At 38.6% G+C, this 20,716-nt stretch overlaps 1 protein-coding gene across 6 annotated transcripts in view; it reads right to left on the reverse strand.

The window, feature by feature from the left end:
* Positions 1-245: 245 nt before the first annotated feature.
* Mef2 (myocyte enhancer factor 2) overlaps positions 246-20,716 on the reverse strand; it is a 52,576-nt gene continuing 32,105 nt past the window's right edge. For 2 of the 6 annotated variants that reach the window (XM_066728876.1, XM_066728878.1), the window contains exons 2-8: positions 9,427-9,548; positions 9,134-9,337; positions 8,478-8,636; positions 8,268-8,403; positions 7,932-8,188; positions 7,509-7,693; positions 246-7,283 (exon numbers count right to left, since the gene is read on the reverse strand). In XM_066728876.1, coding sequence (XP_066584973.1) covers positions 6,836-7,283; positions 7,509-7,693; positions 7,932-8,188; positions 8,268-8,403; positions 8,478-8,636; positions 9,134-9,337; positions 9,427-9,480 — 1,443 coding nt within the window. In that variant the 5' untranslated portion in view covers positions 9,481-9,548 and the 3' untranslated portion in view covers positions 246-6,835. Of the gene's footprint in view, positions 7,284-7,508; positions 7,694-7,931; positions 8,189-8,267; positions 8,404-8,477; positions 8,637-9,133; positions 9,338-9,426; positions 9,549-15,849; positions 15,869-18,982; positions 19,861-20,716 lie in introns of those variants that run through there. The other 4 variants (XM_066728877.1, XM_066728879.1, XM_066728881.1 and 1 more) reach the window with 4 other exon arrangements.

The raw sequence follows: 20,716 nt of genomic DNA on the forward strand, positions 1-20,716 counted from the left end.
AAGAACAATTTTAATATTTTCTAGAAAAAAATTATGAAATATTAAAGCACGGATTCCAAATTATTATCACAAGTGTAGCAATACATTTATGCATGCGATATAAATGAATTTTCTGAGAAAACTAATAATAATTAATAGTGAGTATTGATTAAAAAATGTTTGAAATATAATATAGGATTATAAGTAGAGATTTTTGGCATAAGAATCCATTTAGTAGTATTATATACGTACAGCAAAACTGACAATAATTCTTTAGAATATATTTACAAGAGCAGTACAAAGAATAACTTGATATTACACATATTGTTCATTACATAAACTAACAGTAATAGGTATAAGCAGGTGAATAGTTTAAATATTAATTGAGGCACGTGATAATAAGGCATTTCTACAGAGGATTGATACGGTTGTATACATATAAGAGCGCATTTTTATCAATAAAGATATTAATATTATAACAGCAATAGATATCTCCAAGTATCACAAATAATGCGACACATATATCAAGTACAAATTCTTTACCATCGAAATTTTGACTAGCCGGATCATTGTACATATACAATATTTTTATAAATTATTAATTCCTAGAGTTTTTCTTTTCGTTTGGGCGCAATTTTACCATTTTTTACATGTCGATCTTATATGTTTGCAATCGAGTACATTATACATTAGTGGACGTCACAATGAAGATTATGTTAGTATTCAGTGCAGATATGTCTATCACACTGATCAAATTATTTTATCTGTATTGTAAAATGTGCATAAGACATAATTGAGGTCCCTACAGTTTATGGTGTAATATTATATAAATAGAGCTTATTCCGTGTGCCACGACAAGTGTAAATATTTTCAATCGGGGGTTTTTTCTGTAAAGCGAAGAGAAAGAATTTAGCATCTCATATGGAACAAAACAAAATTATACGAGTCATTGTTGAAGAAAAGTTGGCATTAATTTTGTTCGAGTAAAAAAATGGTTACACGTTTACACTAGCATAAAAGTTTGCAATATATCTGTTGATGGAGATAGGCCTACAATAATTCAATATGTAACAAATCGTCACGTAGAGTATAGAAATGTTTTCAAAAATAAGTTTCTAAGAAAAACCCAAGCTATACAAGAATTAGCAATATTATAATAGTGTCAATGATGTCCATCATCATTGCAAACACACAAATATAATCTATATAAACATATAACTTACATTGCCACAAAGTATACTATTCTAAGGTTTACATTTGCTTCTCGTTAAAATAAGACAATTGAGGGATTAATATAATACAACTGCTGTAGATTGTTGTGTAGTTGTATCGTATATATATATATATATATATATATATAGTCACTGGGGTAAGTTCCAGACTACGGTGAACAAACTGTGATGAAGCTTGTTGTGACGAAAAGTGGGGTAAAAATGAATGAAAACTGCAAAAATGATAAGAGCGAAACAAGGACGGAGAAGACGTTTTGCTAAAAATTTGAGAGCTTGAAAAACAACGGGTTGATGGATGAATCATACCGAAATAAAATACTGCCAAATATAAAAACCAAGTAAAATGTATTCTATGGGCAACATCATAATTATATCATTATGCTGATACACTGAAATATAACCACAACGTGTATAGGTGTTTTACAATGTCGTATGATGTGTGATGTACATACATAGAACGAATATGAAATAATAACTCTGACAATTATTTGACTGACCATTGGTAGGTAACGTGTTTGTGTGGTCATACAGATCAGTAATAATTAATAATAGTATTTAACAATAATCGGGTATGTCGAGCACCAAAGAGATACGTACAAATAAAGTTAATCCTATATTTAATATACGACCATTTTACGTATGCACGGACCGAATATTTTCCTCGTGTACTTAGTAGTATTGTGTGGCATTTAATGTGCATTTAAGGATAAAAATCTTTCTTTATAATTTATATCATCACGTAAAATTTCTCAATCATCTCCGTACTTACATAACAATTCTTGGCAAACGTTATAATTATTATTACAAACATAAACCAAGTCTTTGTCTTCAACACTGCTACTATATAGTTTTCAAATATTCTCTAAGATACTACTTAAAACATAAAATTGATATTCCCTTAATTAGTCAGTTATGATGGCACTATATGAATTACTTTCCTTTTTTCTGGCAATTATAATTATTTTAACGCACAACTATAATATTGTATGTTATTACTATTACAGTATACAATATTAATTATTATACATATATACCCACACATGCATACATCTCTTGTAATGTACGCACTATGCAATTTTGTGTTCTGTGTGTGTGTGTGTGTGTGTGTATTGGGCATGTAAACGCGTTTGCACGCATGTGTTCGTGTATGCATACAGTATTAATTAAAATTTATACATTGTACAATAACGACTGTACTTAAAAAAGAAAAAAAAACGAAAATGAGAAAACAAAAAAGAATTTCAAAATTACAGTACTGAAATTTAGATCATTAAATAATCTCCCGTAATCCTCGTTATCCCTCATCGCACATTACATCTCGTTACGTGATAATATCTAGAGTGGTTAATAGCTTGTCCCTTTTTTATCGTTATCATGAAAATTATTATAAAATTAATATAACGTTAATAATGTTAAAGGAAATTGCGGATGAATTTTTTAATGACCTCTGGCATACGTATTGAAATAAATCATGTATATGGATGTATGTATAGCTACAAAATGCACAGATATAATATAGTAACACTAAGATGGCGATATTATCCATTATTGTTATTTTATTATTAATATTATTATTATTACGTTTAAAAATGTGATGCTACTTGGCTTTACAGATATGTTCAGTACTTACATCTGTAATTTAAACCTAATTACATATATTTGTGGTGACAACAGTTGTGGCTAATAGTACATATACCGTTTTTTTCATATTACTTTACTACGTTGTTTACAAATAATTCTTCTGGTACTTGTGCCATGTAATGCAAATTCGATAATAGGCAAGTGAGAATGCCCCAAACCCATTCGTATAGCGCTCGAATAGCCTAATTTTCATATACGTTCGCCAGATTACTTATAGAGTTTTTCAACCCATACCATGTTTTATTGTATGCTTATCACTTGTTTTTTTGTTTTTCTAACGATGGTCCATTATTTCCGTAGTATCCCAACAACTTTAATAGTCTCTGAGTTTTCAACTATAATAATTACCATTACTTTACGCATTAAATATTCGTTAAAACCTTGAAAGGCACAACTGTATGACAATTGTAGTTTACTCTATATATCATTAAAGTACGGTCAGAATATATATATATATATATATATATATATATACATATACATATATATGTACGAATCCGAACATAAATATTTCCTGTCGAAAATAACCTTTTTAAAAAAGAAATTGCACAATAACAAGCTCCACACCTCTGTCACGATAACAGCACCAAATCTTTCCGAAGAAAATTCTCATATCATCGTTAGCATATCTGGTACGTATTAGATTATTACGCGCAAATCATTTAAGAAGTAGAAATTGAGGATATTCCAACTGGATAAAAGAGTATTATCGTGATTTTTTTTTTATCTAGTCATGTGTACATTTGTTTCTTTTCTTCATATATATATATATATATATATATATTATAATTATTAATTATTATTATAGACCACTAGACATAATTAGAGTTTCTTTTCACATTGTAATTTTATGTTGTTAGAATGTAATAAAGTATATATATATATATATATGTGTGTACGCATGTACGCATGTATATTATCGTGCTCATTGGTTGTGCCCAGCAAGAGTACATTTGTTTATTACACCAACTTACGTCTGCTGACATACATACATGTACTTCATATTAAAAATATACATTGAAGTATAGGTACATGTGTACATAATGTACATTTAACAAATTGCCTATTTAATAGCGTTTACTATGTATTACAATAGTACGTGTTTTTTTCTTTTATGATAAAATATATCGGATAGCACATGTAAACCTTGCATACAAAGTACTGCTCATGCTTTTCGCATCACATTGTGACTTTTTTTTTATATAGTGTGTACTAAAGTATTCGCTTCTCATCGCCGAATTACGAGCAACGAGAAGCTTCCGAGGCGTTAATTGAAAATAGTTCTTCCTCTTTCAGTTTCACCTGCACGAAACGCAATTTCAAGTCGATATTCGGTTATTAATCCTGTTTCTTCTCACATAACTATTTAAAAACAAAGTGTTCACATATTGTAGCCAAAAGTTATCTAATTTGTAAATAGTAGTTGTAACATAATGCGAACACATTCTTAAAGTTTGAAGATCATATATTATTTATAATATAAAATATAATAAATTTTGTGTCAATAGGAAAACTTTAATAACTAGTGGAGACATATATATTTGTAATACATTAAAATTTACTTCTTCATTATGAAAAATAACAATTTCTTTATACTTTTTTCTTCGATAAAAAAGTGTGTTGGCTAAGAGATTGCACTTTGTGATCATCTTAAAAAATTCTGGTTAATATATTTACGTGACTATACGCGTTGCCTTCCTCGTATTGCGTGTCCAATTTTTCGTACAGTCACACTTTGAAACATTTCTAGAATGTCAACAAAGAAGAATATTAAAGATTCGTTTCTCGTTTCATTCTCTCATTCTTGATAATAAAAGGATATCTCCCCACGCGATCGCTTTATTAAGGGATACACTTGAAAGCGTACAGTTCTTTTCTTGTTACTTTAAACACGAGATAAATATAATCAGGTTAACACTTTGCAAAGATATCTAACACACAAGATTGCACACGACTTGGGGGGGAAGTATCCTAACAGGAGGGCCACAAATGGTGCCAGGCACTATTTAATCAAATACCTGTGTATTCCAGTAACATGTAAATTACGATAATTTATTAAATACACAACTCTTAAGAGCAACCTTTACCAGGATGATATCCTGACGCTTTAAACAGATGCTAAAACCATCATTTCCCGATCTATTAGGCCATAGATCGGGACGATAAACAACCCTGAATTTGCCATTTTTACCTTCGCAAGTTGTCTCTCGAAATTCTACAGTATACGTCAAAATAGTATGCCGCGCGATTGTTGGGCTTCTTTTAAGAAATCTTTCACGCAACGCGTAATGCACGCACACAGTGGCTCTGGCAAATTTCTCTTCTCTCGATCAAATCCATCAAGTCTGCATAGATTGTTTACATATTACGCTACAGCCAAAAAGTGAATGATTGAATTTAACGGGACAGCACGATTTTCATTCGTTTTCGTTGGCTTAAAAAGGGTTGCAAGCTCTTAAAGTTCTTTTCCATTTGTAGTAATTTTTTGTATATCAAATGTGCAAAATACTCGTGGAAAATGTATATATACATATATATTTAAATATACATATATATATTTATCTGCTTTTTTTATATATGCGCGTTTGTGTACGTTTATATCTTCCTGTATTAATCAACGCTATATAATATGCCTAACTACTTATCTATTTTATATATATATATATATATATATATATATATATATATATATATATATATATATTGATTCATAATTCAATATATTAATTTCGAATCTTGTTCTATAGAATATCATTATTATCAATTAGATTATTTCTGAGTACAGCAGCCGATATCTTTTAGTTGACATAGACCGTTAACAACCTCACGAGAAAAATTGGGAAACGACTGAATCACCACTATACTACATAGAATCTAGATCGATAAAAAAGGATTAATCGTAACAATGTTAATTAACAGCAATAATAATAACAGTGATAATAATAATGTGCATTCGGGCAACAATAGCTTCTCTCCACCCCTTTTCCCGCAAGACAAAGTAGAACAAAAAAACTAATTTTCCAATGATCTAAAAGTTTTTCTACGCACTGATATCAATGCAGGCGATAAAAATTTTCTTACAATGATGTAAGTACGTATTATACGACTCTAAGTATTACGGGGTAATACCAATCACAAGTAAGATAAGTTTTATACGTACAGTTGCATTAACAAGTATCTGGTAGCAAGTTATTACGATAAAAATATGTAAGACGATAATTTCACTGTTTTGCAGCGTCATTAAACAAAAGTTATTAATTAGTCACAAATTAAAATTATTCTTCCTGACTAGATTGATTATTAATGAAAATGCAGGACCCGATCAGATACAGCGATGAAGATAATTATATATTTACACAATCATTGTTATCAATCGTGAAGTTGAAATTAACGGATTATGTCGCCTACTCTGACCACTATACCACAATTAAACAATAACCAATTGCGACGATAAAAGTTCTCTTCCCTTCTAAATCTTACACTACGTACAGATCCCTTCGCAAGCTCTTTAAGATTCAGTATTGACACACTGTTTTAGAAATTTCATACTTGGTTACCATGTTATCCCCTAATATATTGATTCCCTCCATGGGAATTTCTCATGCGAATGACTGGTGTCGAGGACACATTGCCATTGTACGAAGGTCAATATGAATTATGACATATATACAAACAACACCTCATAGTATATACATGAAAAAATATATATATATATATATGTATGCTATATATATATATATGTTAAGTTTCAACATTATATGGCACCATATTTTTTCTTCAAATAAACGCGTGTCAGCTTCAAAATATAAACAGATTTTAGCCACCGCTTTATCAACTGGTATGCACCAATGACCATTGCAAGCAGGATGACAGAAGATGTCTCGAAGGACGTTAGGAGTAAGTTTTTTACTTGGAACTCACAAGCACTATTTGCCGTTGTACGTCGAGATATGAGAGAATCGAGTATGCATACTCGACTGGTATTAAGTTGCCCAACCCTCTGTGATCCTGGCGCGTTTCATTAAAGGACCATTCTCGTAATCCGAACTGCTGCCTCCAGCACCACTGGCGCTCGAATGGTTCGTTCGTATGTCAACGTTACCGCTGCCAGGCGAGGGTAAATTTGTCGGTGTTATACTGCCAGAATGTGACGGTGGAGGATTACTGCTGGGTCTGTTAGATACCAGGTTCAGCGTTTGAGGCCCACCGTGGGAAACGTGATGTGGTGGTGGGGCCCCGGTGCTGGACGACGGTCCAACGTTCAAATTTGTGTGATGCAAACTGCTAGCACTGCTGGGGCCTCCGCTCGATCCTCCTGTACCGCCGTGAGGATCCCTCGGCGGACTGATCGGCTCACTCTTGATTTTCACTGGTAACGGTGATGTCGACGGGGGTGGTGTACTGCTCGATACAGCTAAATGAGGAAGACCGCTGCAAAATCAAACAACAAATTGGTCACTTTTTCGAAATCCTTCAGTGGCACAAGATTTTCGAGCAGGGAAAAAACTATAAACCTCCAGTAAATTGATGATTCAGAAAATATTGCGAAATAACGCGAACCGTGCGTGGTATGGTAGATGAGACGAGAATCTACCGATTCGACTGGATAGGACGTATAGTTTTCTTCTACGTGAATTAATATGGCATATAATTTACCTGATGCTGGACATCGTGGCTGCTGAATACATTGATAGATCATCAACGTACCTCTGATGAGACCATGCGAGGCTCCCCAGATCGGTAGAATAATCTGTCGGGCCAAAACCTGAATATCCACCTGGTACCGATGGTGTTTGTAGCGCTACTACTGGAGTGTTCAGCGCGGATTGCGTGTGACCGCTCTGTGGACGATAAAAAATCACGCTCGATAAATCATTCTCTCCCATATGCATATACTTATGCGAAATCACCTTATCATTACTCCATCATATATTACTTTTAAAGAGAGAGAGAGAGAGAGAGAGAGAGAGAGAGAGAGAGAGAGAGAAATCGCCACATGCTCTCGTCGAATTTTGCATGATTCGTCGAGAGCGATTGTTGATTTCAAGAGAAAAATGAGCGATCGAACAATTTGCTTACGTCATAATTTGTTTCTTCGGAAAGCGATTGTGTGAGAGGAGTCGGTATAACTACTCGTAAATTAGCTCTATGAGGGTGAGGCGGAGGTGGAGGTGGTGGTGGCTGTGGCGAATGCCTAGATGGGTTGGTGCTTTTATTCGCGCCTCCTCCACCAACACCCAGTGCTGGCGAGGGCCCTGGACTAGGAGAACCACCCAACGGCGAAGCTGACGGAGGATATCCGTTGCTCATTTCCAACATCCCTCCGGGTGGATAAACTGCAACCAAAGCTGAAGATTTCATTTCTGCCCGTGCCAAAGCGAGAAAAACAAAGTAACACTGCAGATCTCAACAAACCTGAATCGGTCTCAGACGACGATGGCCTTGGAGAAATGCTGGTGTGTGCCATTTGTGGACTAGATCCAAGAAGAGATTCGCCATAACTATTCACTGGTACTGATACAGGTAATGTATAATTGGATTGTCCCATTCCCTGCAAATTAACATCCAATTAGATTCCACTGCACCAAACCAACTCGAATATCGAATATTGAACAAACATCTCACCCTGGTTCCATTGTGTTGGTGCCTCTGCATCATCATCTGGAATTCCTCGTCGATCTTGGTGTACTTGGCTTCGGTGCGTGGAGTGAGATTGTATTCAATCGCGTCGGGCTCCGGGCTTTCCGGGGACATGGCACCCTTATGCTCCTTCTTGTTGAGCGCCTGCAAGTGTCAGCAGACAGGTTCACGTGACCACACCGCCCGAGGGCACTCAACCTTCACATGCACGTAAATTTAACACTAACACCCCCCCCCACACACACACACACAACACACACACACACACGCAGACCCTCCAACAATTTCCTCCACAGATTCTCACCCCTATTAGCCTCTCGCACCTCTAATGCACCCCTTCCCCCTATAAAATTTACCCCCTGCAACTTGGAGAACCACCCCCAGCTTTTGAGCTACCAATGGAATTATCAATAAAAATGTAACGATCCCTGCACGAATCCCAGTTATGTCTCGATAATTTCACGGATAGTTAAGAAAATGGATGAATACTCTCATCGGGAGTGTGAAGTTATTTGGAATCTAACGAGTATCCGATAATATTTTATAGAATTTTAGTTTAACCTTCTTTTGGTTCGGCGCGAGACGAGTCCAGCGGAAAAGCGGATCCTTCGGGATCCCGTGTAGAGGATAAATGCACTCACCTCTATGATATTCTTGTTGGTGAGGGACTCGTGTGGTTCGTTGTACTCGGTGTACTTGAGAAGGACCTTGTCCATATCGGTACTCGCATACTGGTACAACTTATTGCTCGAACTGAAGATAATTAGGGCGATCTCGCAGTCGCACAACACCGACAACTCGTACGCCTTCTTCATAACGCCGAATTTCCTCTTGTTGAAGGTCACCTGTGAAACGATAAATGCCATCAGCACAAAACTCTCCGGCCAATTTGTCCATCGAGAGATTTATTAGCAGATTTCGATGGCAAAATTACCTGACGATTCCTCTCGTCCGTGATACGCGAGATTTGAATCTTCTTTCGACCCATTGTTGCACGCTTCTGTGTGTTAACAGGGAAACGCTTTTTCTAAGTCACTGGTTGATTGATGTAAAGTACTGAAACAGAGAGGAAGAACGAATTGCAATTAATTATCTCGTCGCACGGTATACCGTCTTAGTTGGACTTGAGTAAACCTTTATTCGCGATTAAAATTAAACATTTTCCAGGAATTGCATAAAGCCTCTCGGGGCAATTATATTTTAATAATGGACACTTTTTATCCTCGATCAACAAACGCTCATTTTCTTCTTAATAAATTAATCGACTCGACAAACTTTTATTCCGCATCAAAATTAATTGATTCGGTAGTTGTTCGCTGTATTTATATTTAGGGTCTAAGTTTATATTTCAGGAACAACGCTACACAGTTTTAGAGAGAGATAGTCCAATAATAATTTCATATTAATTGTCTCGTCGAATCGATGGATCTTAGCTTAATATAAACAAATGTTTATGAATATTGAAGAATTCAGCAGACGATTATAATCCACGAGTTGGAGTTTCTCGATTTTGCAAAGAACGCGAGGTTTGGTCTCGTAACGAGGCAACAAATGTAATAATAATTATACCCGTTGGAGTCTGTGCGAGATACGGGATGGGATATTATCGCGTGTAAAATCTAGTATTGAATGGAGCGAAGCACACCGGGCTGACCCATGCCGGTTGTAGCCGCGACCATAAAAACAAGTTAATAAAGTTCGACCGAGTGATTGTGAGTAATCGGTGAATACAGCTAAGAATAAAGGCGCGCGGCTCAAATTAAAATTTCTATTAGGCAGGATAGCAAACGCCGCCTATATCGCGCCAAAAAACCATTTTTATTTCACACCCGATTTACCCAAGAAAACTCTCCGAGACTATATTTACGAGAAATCTTGCCAAGAATAGTCGAAGAGTTACGTTTTTAGAATAACGTTGCCAAATTTAGTCACGCGTAAATAAACGCGTTAAAATATCGAACTTTGTATTCTACCGACAGAGTTTAATTATAAAATTCTTCTTTCGTAGAGACGAATCGTAATTTTTTCTTGCCAATTTCCTCGCAGTCCCATTTGGATTGAATTGTTCTAATATCAATCCATATGCACGCAGAAATAGAGATAATATATATATATATGTTGCAGGTAGAGAGAAAAAAAGAGAAATATCTCGATTCAAGGAGAATCCGGAGAAATGCCATTCTGAAATGAAATTCGCAACAAGATAGTTTGCAAACCGGTATCGTGAATTCATTATCATTCGTCGACGTGTGCGTGTCTGTACGTGTATATTGATAATGCCACGACGAGAAGAAATTTTATGAAGCACGCATGAATGAAAAGCTCGTATTAAAAAGTAGCGAAGCGAGATCGGGTAGCAGTAAAAAAACAAAGGCGAGACAAAAAGACAAATTATTATTCCCTTGTAAAAATTGCTCGTGCAATAAACAATCGATTATTTCTGACCTTCGTTGAATCAATTATAAAATTAACAAGAAAGAGAGAGGGGGGGAGGTGGGGGGGGGGGGGAAGGAGGAAAGAAAAGTAGGGTGAAAGGGAAAGAGAGGTGGAGGGGGGAGAGAAGGTCGTTTCATCATATTCTATTCGTTATTATATAATTTCGATATCGAGTTTATCGTATTTCACTGACTCAGTCCATGGTACTTAATATTATTATCTTCCTGCAGTTATCTTCATCTTTTCAGCGTATAACTTTTTACGTTAGGAATAAAACTGTGTGGAATCGAGCTTGCTCGGAGAGCGAACGGTTTTTTCTATCAGCACAGATAGCGATAATTGAACGAGTATCATTAACGTAATTGAGACGTAACGTAATATAAATTGATAGATTTTCGTGGTCCCTAACAGCCACCGTCGTGGGAAAATAATTAACACAGGCCCGCAACACAATGATATTTTATTCTTCTTCATTTACATTTTTCTGCCTCTCTGTGTTGGTTTCAATAATTTTTAAACCGTGTAACACTAATCTTCGTGCACAATGATATTTTTACTGCTTTAGGTTTTTTTCTTTACAAAATTTTGCAAATCTGCACTGATAAAAGAATAAATCTGACATACGTAACAAAATCGTTGAGCAAAAAAATAATTTTTCTTGAAAGTTCTCGCAGTCCCAGGGAATTTTACTGGAATAATTAAGAAACGTAACAGGATGAATTAATTATTCGTGCAGAAAAATCATTTCAGCTTTTTCGATCCCATCGATTTCTCCATTAAGAGGAGAAAAAAGCATCGGTATAAATGTTTCGAGAGTAATTTACGAGCTGATAGTTTCTCGGGGATAACGAGAGTTTTTCGCGAGATAACAACGCGCGATGTCAGTCCAGCTTGAGGATAAACGTTGAAAAAATCCGGCTAAACTAACAATAAACCCAAGAGAATAGATAAACTTTAAAATTGCTCGTTGGTGGAAAAATAATTAATCACCAACCGACTACCTCCCCCCTCTCAATTTCCCCGGGAAGAAAACCAAAAAAATCTGCAACGTTCCGCAAGGGAGATTTGAAAAAGAAAATCGCGTGGGAAAATGTATAGGCGGGAAAAGCGAAGGCCGGCTGTTGTGCAGCGGGGAAAGCGAGTCGATTGTTGCTTCGCTGTCATTATTTTGCCCTAAATGTATAATATCCTATGAATCTCACCCCACCGCGAGGTCGGCTCTCCTTTGATCTTCCAAGAAAAGTCATTATATTCCGCCGAAGCCCTTATTAAATCAATTCCAACCAATTCAAACCGAGCGAAACAATACATTCACCGTTTCTATCCAACCAATTTGCATCCATTGCGAGCCTGCTGCTTCCATTCTTCCACCACGCACAATTTGAATCTATATATTTCCTATATATATATATATTTATTTGTGTGTTTCCAGAATGAGAAGGTCTGAAAAATCCCGAAGAGAGGACCCTTGCGTAGTGTTGTCTGGCAAAGCCAAACACACTCTCATTGAAAATCATCTTTATATAGTGGCGCGGCGCACTTTTAATAATTAGCGGAGGCTCCATCTCACACGGCAGGGTGTTAAATATAGTCGTTTAATTTCATGGTCGGCATCAACTAGCCGAGAGGGTTTCTCCGACGTGCGACGATATAATCGATGCGCGATACACCGGATTATCGATTTATTCTCGCGGATCGACATCGATCGTTCCGTCAGCTGCAACCTAATTTATTGATTTTACGTTCGCTTCGCTATTGTGCCAAGCCTTCTCCACTTTTTTCGCCAATTCTCCCAAGAATCGATCGACTGTACGATTTATTTAATTAACTTCGGATCATCCTTGCGTTTCTTTATCAGTCATTCGACGTTAAAGCTTCTATCGAGCTGTCAAATTACTATATATATATATGTAATTGAGCGTTAATAAATCTTAACCCACGTGTGTCAATATTTTGGTTTGGCGTAAAATCCACGCGAGGGTCGGGTTTGATTTTTAATAAGTTTAAGGTGGAGGGGGGGGGGGGGAGGGTTAGGTATATAAGAGATCCAGGTTTCAGGTTGCAGCTTGCTCGGACTTCAACGAAAAGCAATTATCTTTTAAATGGCTTATCTAATTGCAGCTGTCGCACTTGCGGATCTGAAGAATCCCAGCGACAAATACTTAGCTGACTCTGCGTTCGTGCAACTTTATCAATGAATCCCTCGGCTCACCGCTGATCGTGAGCAGTAACGCAACACTAACGTCATTCTATTGTCAACAAACCAGAAAATCCAATCCCCCGCGCGATAACGCTTCGATTATTCTTCGCTGGAAAATCTCATTTTCATATTTCACGCTTCGAGTGCTCAGCCGACGACCACTGCGAGAAGCCCCTAAACGCCGAGAGGGTTCTCATAACCGATAAATCAAAGAATATGCCACTTTTTCTCCCATGTTTTTCCAATTAAAAACGAGAAACTTGGAAAATCATTTTTATATTTTATTTCGGTGTTGTGCGAACGGTAGTGACCACTGCGAGGACGAATAAACAAAAGAAACTATTATTTTTCGTCGAACGTATTATTGATTGAAATGCATCAATTTGGAGAATCATTTTTTTTTTTTATATTTCGCGTTTCTCCTCGTGGAGCATCGGGAGGACGAAAAGTGAATAGAGAACTACAACTGGCGGATAATAAACACCGTGAGCGAAACACAAATGATAATGGATTTAGAGTGTGCTGCTGTGTATATGTTTACGCGAAGCACGGTTAAAAACTTGCTAGAGCGCTGTCTGTCGTCTGTTTTTCAAAGTTTTTTGCTTGCTGCTTTTTGTCTAAGAGAGAGAGAGAGAGAGAGAGAGAGAGAGAGCATGAAATGCTCGCTTCATTAACGCCGAATTTCGCGTACGATGTCTCTAAGACGAATTTGAAGATGCATCGTAACTCGATAATTCATCCTTCGTCACGCGAGTGTAAATAGAAAAACAGATCGCATTCGATAGAAAAAAGCTCGTAAGCCCGCGTGTATCACTGAGACGTGTAAAAACTTGGACTCTTTTTTTTAACCACGTTCTAATTCTAACCAAGCGACTATATTTACCGAACCCTTTTCATTCATTCCGCGCACGCAACGCGCCAACTCCCTATACACGCGTACATACAAACAGGATATAGAGAGTAAAAGCGAGCGTTTAGTATTTTTTTAATCAAGTCGAAAGAATTTTTTGAAAAAATGCAATGTGGGAGAGGAAAAGAAAAATAAAATGTGGATGAGTTTTTAGAAACGTTTCACAACATGAGCGATTATCAAAATTGTTAAAAAGTTGGATTGAATATTGGAAAAATTGAAAATTTGTGTTTTTGTCGATGAACCAAAGCTTGAAAGCAGGACAAGGTATTTTTTATTCGGTATTGTCATTTAGGAATTGACTGTACCGCGTGTATTATATAAGGCGTTTGTTTTTATAAATGTGCTTGCGACTACCTCGCGACTGATTAAAGGTAGAGCCAAATTGGGGGAAAATATGATTCATTAAAAAAAAAAACCAATCATAGCATCACTATCAAAAGTTTTTTAACATAGCAAAAATTATATGTAAAGAATCTATGCACTATACTATACGCGTTCTTGAATATTGTTAAAGATATTTTGTATTTCACTGAAAGATCATTTTTTTAATGAATATTAATATATTTGTCATTATCGAATTAGAAGAGATATAAAATAATATTTATAATCGTTCTCGATAAAAAATGCCAATGTGTTTTATTGTTTAAACGATAATTTAATAATCAATGGAAGAAAAATATTCTGATTTTATCACAATTATTTTCACAATGTCACTACTAATTGAATATAAAAGATTATATGCGTTGGTAAATTTCACACTGGAAAAGTGAAAATTGTTTCGAATGAATGAGAAATGTTGCAGTAAATACATTTATGATCTCCGATTGTTTTGATTACTTTGTTCACCGGCCTCCAGTGTTCTCGCATTCGCTCGAAACAATCAGATTTCGGTTTACTCTACATTAATTAATTAATATAATATAATTAGTATACCGTTAAACCAAATTTTCTTTCTTTATTTTTTTCTTCAATGACGATTTCCTCATTTCCTACGTTTGAAAATTACGAAATTTGTCATTTACTTTTGAAAATAATTTTTCTGTGCATTCCGTAAGGGATGGTTCGACTGACAGAGTCAGCAATATCGCAGATCTACAGGAGTCGTGCAAACGAAATAAATGCAAACTTAATTTACATTCTTCTATAATTTTACGATTCTAAATAATACCCTATTTTTTTTATAATAAAAAAGGATAAAATTAAACTGTCAGCACAAAGCATTTATAAAAACGTTCATGTCTAAACCTCACGCTCTTATTCCATTACACCATCAGTTGGCTTTAATACTCTTTGTTATTCGTAAAAGTTACGTGGTTTCATGAAAAGCATTTTTTCATGCAATGAAGGTACGAGGATAAAAGTACTTTCAAAATAGCGGTAATCTCCTTTTGATTGTTACTAAACCACATTTTTTCAAGTGTAAAAATTTTATCTACAAATTATTATTGATTAAAGCCAGAGTGAAATATATAAATTCCCTACTAAAATTTCGCATTGACTCGCATTATTCGGGTATCGGAAAACTTTGTCATATTTTACGTACTCGTTTCGCATACACACACAGATATATATTTTCACATAATTGTTATTACGTTGGTACGACCTAGCGAACTGTTCGACTACTTGATAGCCAAACTTCGATTTGGGAATTTTTTGTGCAACAAAATAAATTCGATTTTCACTTTTCTCAATGAATCAAAGGTGAGGACAATGTCAGAAGGGGGATGATCAGCGCTCGATACTATCACTGAAGGTTTCGATTATCATTTATAGCGACTATATATATATAGTTGATGTCTAATACTTACTCAGAGTCTTTCTCTACAGTAAACTGAATTGTATTATTGCATTGGTCATTGGACCAAAGGCAGAAAGGAGAAGACAGGATTTGTAGCGTTCGATATCGTTATAAAAAAATTGAACTAACGTTTATGGGGGACCAGTTGGTAACTAGTATCTCCTCAGGGGTTTTCTGTACAAAAAAGGAAAATTGATTGTTATTGTTACAAATGGACCAAAGGTGAGAACAATGTCACACACAGAAGGGATGATTAGCGCTCGATATTATCACTGCGGACTTGAATTGTCATATAAAGCGACTATATATAGTCGATCGCTAACACTTACTACATAGAGGCTTTCTCTACAATAAACTAAATTGTATTATCGTATATTGGTCGATGGACCAAAGGTAGAATGGAGGACAGGGTTTTTAGCGTTCGATATTATCATTGAAGAATTCGATTGGCGCTTAAAGTGTAACGTGTATAGGCCGACTAGCTGGTCGCTGACCCTCACTTCGCGTCTTTCTTGTATAATAAACTAAATTCGATCGTTTGACAACGCACCGGTCTCCCTAGATTGTCCTATAGTCGCTTTTACCGTCGCTAGCAAGACCCTCCGTCAAACGTTCTTTCATTTTCCACGCTGTCCATAAACACCGCTTTGCCATTCAAATTCGCTCTAAATTAATAATAAAACAAGAATAATAATAACAGGAACAACAAAAATGATTTGCCATTATCGAGAAACAAGCTGAATCGTGGGTATTCGCTCGTGGCCATTATTCCTCAGCGTGTCCCACTTCTCATCGATGAACGAGATAATGGCCCATCAATTTTCCAACAATAAAATTCAATATTCGTCAACAAGAGGCGAGAAAAGTGTCCCAAGATTCCCTCGCGCCAGGTGGAGCGAGTGAAATTCTGGAATTTAACGTGGGTGGGTGGGTGGGGAGGGGGGGGGGGGGGATTTTTTAGTTATCGACGATAAAGGTGCAAAAGCTTTTCCAAACAATGGCGGACTGTTGGAAACTAGTCGTTGGCGTTTGATATTGGCGACACGAGACTCCGTTGAATGCAGCTCGGATGATATTGGGTCGCGTTTGTATACGCAAAACTTTTTTTCTGCCATGCACGAATGGAGAGTTGCGTCGATATATACGCGCCATTCGATAAATCCACTCGATATGTATATACATATTACGCGTTAACTCTAACTCGACTGTTTGCAAAGTTTCGAGCTGTGACAATTTTTTTACACGTGTGTTTGCGTTTGAAAATGCTCGCTGTTTACCCACACCTCGCTTTTCCAGCCTAATTTCCACGCGATGGCGACGGAAGGGGAGCTCCATTAGCAGAAGATAAAGAATTTAAATGGGGGGGGGGGGGGGGGGAGCGATAAAGTTTGGCTGGAGCACGATCCAAAGATAAAGGCAATTAATTAAACCATCAGAATTCGATTAAAACGATCGGACAATTGATGGCGCTTTATCGCGCTTACACCTCTCTCCCTGCCAACTTTTATCTCCGTTTATCGGAATTGATATTCTTCCGAATGTGTGTGTGTGTGTGCAGTGTGCACCCTTCGTAAACTCTGCTGGCTGTCAACTCGGCGCTCCATCCACGACCCAGTAAACAAACTCTCCTCGATGACTTTGACCTCCAAATTTGGCGCAAAGTCACGCGAGAGTTTTGCACGCTGGAAATTTTTACGGCACAAAAGTGGAGGAAAAGTGTGCGTGGAGCGTGAAAAATTGTGCGATACAAATTCGTATATAAAATTCCTCGTGTATTATGAAACCGAGTGTTTCCTGTATCACGGTGGTCGTGTTGACCTTTATTTGGTTAATTCACCCAAGTTGTTACATGAATCACAACCCAGCTGATAAAACAAGTCTTATCGTACACGTGAAATCTTTGGGCGCAAGAAATGCAAATTGCGCGAAAGCCGAGCGTCTAAAGTAGAGCGCGACAGTGTAGCGTTGGTATGTACCATTCCTGGTAGAGTTTTGTGTTTTGATACGCCTCGCGGGAAAAGCAATAAAGCGAACTTGGCAATCGAGACAAGTTTCTGCCGCGGTATAGAATTTCATAAGAAGCAAACAATGACAAGAAGGCTATGGGGACAAAGAAGACTGTGGTCACGCAGTTGATCCGTCGCCAGGCGTGCAGGATGCGCGAAAGATCGTGACATTAAGAACGAGAGGGTCGATAGATCGAAGTCTGGAACGGATCCAAAAACAGCGAGGAGCGCTCGTTAACGGATAATCTCTCCGAGCCGAGAAATTTCAACGTGGAAATTACAGTGCAATTTCTCGTCAAGTTTGTGCGTGTGGTGCTGTGCTAGAGGTAAACAGAGAAGCAACGAAGAAAAAAATAGTGACGTTGAAAGGGGTGAGAGAGACGGGGAATTTTGGTAATTCGATCTGAGGAAACATTTGGAGGACGATCGAGATCGGGAGGAATCGGTGGTGTGATTCAACGCGATTCGCCAGAGTGGAAGAAAAACGCTCGGTTGGCAGGAGACCAGAGGAAGCTCGATGAAAAAACAAGCTTTTGAGAGACTCACCGGTAATTGGTGGATCTTGTCGATCAAGAGAGAGGGGGAGGGGAGAGAGGAGCGAGAGGAGGAGTTGGCAAAGAAGCTGCTTCCCAGGCAGCAATCGCGTAAACACGCGTGACTGCGTATTGGGTTAGCGGACGATATCACGTTTTTTTGGCGTTCACTGGTTCGCGTTTGAAACTACCCTGCGGAGGAGCTTGTTGAGTGAAATGGAAAGAGAGAGAGAGAGAGAGAGAGAGAGAGGGCAGGTAAGGGGAGGGGATAGGTGAGCGAGCAAGAGAGAGAGAGAGAGAGAGAGAGAGAGGGACGAAGACGGTTCGTAGCGGTGCCGTTCTCCAGAACGGACGTCAATGGTCCCGCGATCGATATCTCCCCACTAAAACTCGACCTGGCGAGAACGAGTCGCAGCCACGACTTCAAGATCAAAACAAAACTTCCTTCGACTCGCCAGCAACGCGAATATACTCGAGTCGCGTACACGCACACCAACGACGTGGACGGGTAAGGGGGTGGAGGGCGGGGGGAAGCGGAGAGTGGCGCGCGCGAGAATGACAAAGTTTCGCAAAAAGCTCAAAATCCGCGCTGAAAATGACTTACGATTCGGCCGAGTCGGCTGCTATTGGTCCATTTTTGCCGAATGGATCCGCGAAACTTGGACGGTGGCACCATTAGCAATAGCGGGACATGAAAGAACTAAATGGTCGAATCACTTTGGATCCTTGATTAATTCTGCTTTGAATCGCTTGGAACGAAGCCAGGAGAAACATGCCCTTATCGTTCTTTCTTAGCTTCCAGTCTTGCGGCTTTGGTATTATTCTTCTTATCCTTTTTCTCCTTCCGCGTCTTCCTCCTCTGATTCTGTCCTTCTTTCCCCCTTTCACTTCTCCTACCTCTCTCCCCCCTCTCTCACTCCCCGTCTGCCTCGCTCCGACCGAGCGATCCAACCGGGAGATGCACGACTCTGCGTACGCTGACGATTATTTTCACTCTTCTTCTCTCGAAATCTTCGAAAAACTTGTATCACCCACGATCCACAACAATTTCGTGTACGGAGTCTTCGCTCTTCCTGGGACGACGACGACGAAGATTCGCTCGATCCCCAACTTCCTCGTGCTCGAAGATCGAGGAAAAAGCTAGCGGATCTTCTTAGGTACGAAGCGTGCGTTGCAGAGTAAAAATTCGGAAGTGCAAACTTTCCGCTCGATCTCGAGTCCTGGTAGACTTTGTTAAACGTATATTATAATAACTACACAATGATATATGTAAGAAGAAGGTAAATATGGTAATGTGGTGGTGCGCGGCGTGACCAGAGGGACTAGAAGTGTTGACTAGATGCACACCGTTGAGCGTCTTTCTTAAAATACTTTTCACATGTGACGGGGTCCACGAAGAAGAGGAGATCGACGGTAGCGTAGCACGCGCGGTTGGCGGACACTGCTACTCTCCCTCTGTCGATTCAAATTTAGACACTCTCTCTCCCCACTCCGTTACCTTCTTCTCCTTCTCTTGCCATCCCCGTTGCCCCTCCAGCTCAGAGACTGCTGCGGCGCGTTCGTAAACACGAGGCCCGGCGATCTCGAGGAGAACCACGCACGACTCTACCGGTTGCTCTCGCGCCTTTCAACACTTTTCAGCAACGACCACGCGCGCTCGCCGAGGGACGATTTTACAAAAGTGCTTTTCTCTCTCCTCGTGGCGAATGGACGGCTTTCGTCAATGCGAGGCCGCACGGGCTCCGATCTACTCTGCCCGAGTTCGCGCGAGAACCTGGAATAAAGATTGGAGGAAGTCGCGTGGAGAGAAACCAGAGCGTGCGTGCATTCGCTGGCTGAAGAAAGAGTGAGAGAGAGGCGAAGGTTGGAAAGGGAGGGGAAAGGTGGAACGAGTAGGGATACACCCACGAAGAACCAGATGTACGTGCAAGCTAATACACCAGCACCAAAGATGGAGTGACGGAGAGAGAGAGGGAGAGAGAGGGAGACTCGATTAGCTAGACGAGAGCGAACGTAGCGTTTCTGTCCGAGTGGTGGGGGAAGTCTCGACGATGTGTGCACACACCGTTAGATCCGCGTATACGTGATACTCGTGGATTGGAGAAGGATGCGAGAGCGGTGCTTGATGGTGTAGTGGTGGATCTTGCAAGAAGGGGAATTTTCAGTGTGCCCGTGCACAATACATGCTTACGTGTTTTGCAGTTTGTACGTACAGTGAAATATTGAGATAGGAGAGAGATAGAGAGAGGTTAGAAGAGGTCGACCAACGCGAGTTGTCGGTCGGAGAGGGGGGAGTACGAGCGTGTTGGTTTCTCATGGATTCGTGGCGGTGGGTGGG

The sequence above is a fragment of the Prorops nasuta genome, unplaced genomic scaffold, assembly GCF_024137725.1.
Source record: "Prorops nasuta isolate Cenicafe-Biocafe unplaced genomic scaffold, Cenicafe_Pnas_1.2 PNAS00006, whole genome shotgun sequence".
Lineage (NCBI taxonomy): Eukaryota > Metazoa > Arthropoda > Insecta > Hymenoptera > Bethylidae > Prorops > Prorops nasuta.